General features: G+C 46.4%; 1 protein-coding gene across 1 annotated transcript in view; it reads right to left on the bottom strand.

The window, feature by feature from the left end:
• Positions 1-1,128: 1,128 nt before the first annotated feature.
• The window catches only part of LOC119394955 (histone-lysine N-methyltransferase 2C), a 62,126-nt gene continuing 59,354 nt past the window's right edge, over positions 1,129-3,900 (bottom strand). The window contains exon 20 of the mRNA XM_037662251.2: positions 1,129-1,142. Coding sequence (XP_037518179.1) covers positions 1,129-1,142 — 14 coding nt within the window. The remainder of the gene's footprint in view (positions 1,143-3,900) is intronic.

The following is a 3,900-nucleotide window of genomic DNA, read 5'->3' as shown; positions in this document are numbered from 1 at the left end:
ACATGTGTTCTTGAGTAGAGCCGACGGGCTTGATCATGAAGATACTCCGCGGTAAATGGCAAGCCTATTCTCTTCAATTGCAACCGCATTCGCTTTGCACTCTAAGCGATTGACTTGGAGCAAGCATTATTCATAACTAAACGACATTTACATGTTTCGTAGTAAAGCTGACTGACGCTGTCTTACGTCACATACAGCATCATATGGATTCTGAGAGACACCGTAGTGGAGTTCCAAATTTATTTTTGCGTTTCTTTACGCATGATTTTCTTTGAAAATCAGTGTTCATTTTAAAAGAAAAATCATGTATTCTCTTATATTCACCAATGGGCTACATTTAGGACCAATACGGTCGCTAAGAAAGAGCTTCGTAGTAACAAGTTTGCCATTGGATCTGTAAATGAAGAAAATCGAAGAGCATGGAGAAAAAATAGCTAGCGTTCACACGGCAGAGAGCGAGCGAGAGAAAACTTTTATTTGTGCAGGCCTCAAGGATCGTCCTCGTTGGGTGGAGCCCTTAGTTCAGGGCCCTTTGGCTCGCGCCACACCACGTCCTCGCTGGATCAGCCGACGCTGCTGCTCCTGCGGCTCTGAGCTAGTCGGAGCAGCCTCCCAGGAGAATTGTGAGGGTGAAGGAATAGGGCAGCAGCCCGGTGGTTGTGGACATTTCCAGGTGCGTGATACACCGTGGCCTTCGCTCCACAATAATTATACGTCAGATGGTACACCTGTAGTTTCAGAACATAAAGGCGCCCTATTGGAGGATGTAGGGTTCATTCCTTCATCGGGCACCCAAGGTCAACTTCTATTTTTACGTGTGACGTACTTAGGGAGACACCAGCAGCATAAACCACGGTAAAAAAACACAGAGGAGTTTCGAACACACAGTTCTGACACACGGATCTGTTTCTACACATTCAAGTAGGGTCTGCAAAAATATGCTGCCCCCATCCTCAGTACTGTGACTACGAGGTACTATTAGTGCTTACCGTAAGTATGTACGCCACATTATGAATTAATTACTGTCTCATTTATTTATTCATTAGTGTCATCCTGCCAGTCATGAAAAGGCGCCCTGCAAGCTCACTGCACAGATTACGACTAGGGGTGGCGTTCAGTCGTCCTTACCTACACCTTATCGGCTGCGAAAGTCCAAAGCGAGGTATGTGGCATTCCTGAGACCCCTGGACACATCTTGTGCTTCTGCCCGCGAAATGCCATGAAAACTAATGCGATGCCCACCTTCTTGTTGAAATCTGTCAAGCAACAAGCATCGCACCGGGACCTCGTCATCAGCGCAATATTTGAACGCCCTGAAGAAGTTTTTGCGTGAGACAGGATTATACAAGAGACTGTAAATAGTTTTTCGGACATTCAAGGTGTTGTTTCATCACCATCTTCATCCTCATCATCAACGCCTTCTCTCTCCTGTCTTTTCCAGCCCGTTCACTTAACGTTGACTAGCAAGTCAGAAAATTGATTCGGGCTGACCTCTGAGATTTTCTATAGTAACAATTTTTATCTCTCTCTGTCTATTGTCATACTCATAAAATACAAGCACGAAACCCTATTGCAAATTTATCCACCATGTGGGATGGTGGATTCCACCATCCACCATTATGGTGGATTATGGTGCTGGAAGATGGTGGCACATGGTGTATGCTGGATGCTGGCGTATGATGGATGCTGGGAATAGCGGAGCGTAAAACGGTTCTACGGCGTCGGGATCATCGTGATTAGCTGTTACACATAAATAATTGTATAGAAGGCGATGTAGAAAGCATTAGTACAAAAAAAGAAAAAAAAAAGCCGTATGCAAAAAAAAAAAACTGCCGCCACCGGGAGTCGAACGTGCGACCTTCGGATCTCGAGCCGAGTACTTTACCACGACCCACGCTGACAGTTGCGTTGACTTCTGCAAAATGACTAGTCAACATACGAATACACCGTTTGGCTTCAGCTTTGTAGTCTCATACTGGACACAGACGCGATCTTCACATCCTACTAAAATTGCATAGTTATTAAACGCGAACAAACTGCTGCCGGTAACGAATGGCACGTCGATAATGGCAACAGCGCTAACTTTCTTGTAGAATTCACAACGTAACTCCAAAACAAGTGTCAAGTGGACCGAGGAGCGGGTATAGTGAACCGAATGTTACAGCTAGTTAATTGCCGTTGCTCGCTTTTTCCAAGGGCTGCATGTGCATAGGCTTTTTGTCGACTGATACGCGCGTACAGTTGAATTGAGTATTGTGATGCTGTTTTTCCGCGCAACACCTACAGCGCAGCCGTGCAAGCGCACTGATCTGACGCTGCATCATTAGCTACAACTGCAAACAGCTCGGCCAAACGCAAGTGCAGTGCGTGGGAAAAATATGCCATCATAGGTGTTCAGTAAGGCGTTCGAATTGACAAGGTCTATGTCCTCGCATACGTGTCAGAGAAGCGCCGGCGAGTGCGACCGGCGGCGGTTGGTGAGCGGAGGCGTTTGCTGGAAGCGCGTCGCACCTATGCTGATCGCTTCTTGTGCGGACACCGCACCACAAGAAAAAAATGCTTCATTTAGGTTAGCCGATGCCACAGCTGTGCTGTAAAGTCATTCGTACTCATCGGAATCGTGTATCCTGAAACCCAGAGTGCCGATAACACGTAGACGGACTCGGTCCGGTAAGCTATGCCTAACCTTTGGTGGCAATCATGGTGGTAGAATATGATGGTGGAAGTGATACTTGGTCGGCTTAACTCGACGCAGGCCGAAGGTAAAAGTTTGTGCATTTTAGCTTCGCACGCATTTTCACTGTTACCTTAAAGTGCCGCTGAGGTAAGTGAGTGTGCAAGAATTGCCAGAGTTGCGTTTCAGCGTGACGGTATCAAGTGGCGGCTGCTTTCAGGTCTACCCGCTGGAAGGGCTCATTTACTTCTCGGCAACTGCGCGCCGATTTAACACAGATACTGTCGCTGTCACACCGACACTTCTAGACTTGTAAACATCACAATGGAGCAGCACATCGCGGATGTAAACCTGATAAGTACGTGCTAAAATGTAAACATTCACGGCTGCTGTGCTCCACAAATCTTGAGGCGGTTACGCCGCATGATAAAAAAAAGCGTGCTGAAAAGCTTAATGATCGGCGTTGGCTTCTTTGAACTGTAACATATTTTTTCTACACATTGAACAGCCAACATTAGAAGTGACAGTGATTTCACAGAATGTCACGTGCACTTCCATCATGCCACCGTCATCCCGCTTGTTCACCAAGCCATCCACCGCGAAACACGTTTTGCTCGCCACCATCAGCCAGCATTTTCCACTTAACACCAAAAAAAGCTCGCCAACCACCACCACCATCTGCCACCTTTTTTCCACTGTCGCCACATCGCAGCCAGCATTTTCCACTTAACACCAAAAGAACTCGCCACCACCACCACCATCTGCCACCATTTTTTCCACTCTCGCCATCATCAGCCATTATGACCACCACAGTTTCCACCACATCCACTATTGTTTCCACCTTGTCCACCAAGAATTCCAGCATCCACCAATCCACGATTTTCAATAGGGAAAGTTAAATGTGAAATGACATACTTTGGTACATTGACACTTTGCAATCGGATAACAGTCGCATGTATAATGGTATAACGTAATGCATCGCAACTCGATGTACTGGAGTGCAAATGGAAGTGAGCATATGACATATTCAATTTCCTTTTCGAGTACGAGGACGCGCGCTTACAGAAATTTTGAAATATTACCATGGTGACTCGCGCAACGAATAAGCTCGTGCTTTGTAATCAGTATGTTGCACAGATCCACCGAATGTGCTTTGCGTTGCCTACACTTTTCGATTTCACGCTAAGTCAAGCCAGAGCGTCCTACCTAAACAGAAATGAAAACGC

This window comes from Rhipicephalus sanguineus, chromosome 5, assembly GCF_013339695.2.
Source record: "Rhipicephalus sanguineus isolate Rsan-2018 chromosome 5, BIME_Rsan_1.4, whole genome shotgun sequence".
Taxonomy (NCBI): domain Eukaryota; kingdom Metazoa; phylum Arthropoda; class Arachnida; order Ixodida; family Ixodidae; genus Rhipicephalus; species Rhipicephalus sanguineus.
This window is presented reverse-complemented; position numbering and strand designations above follow the sequence as displayed.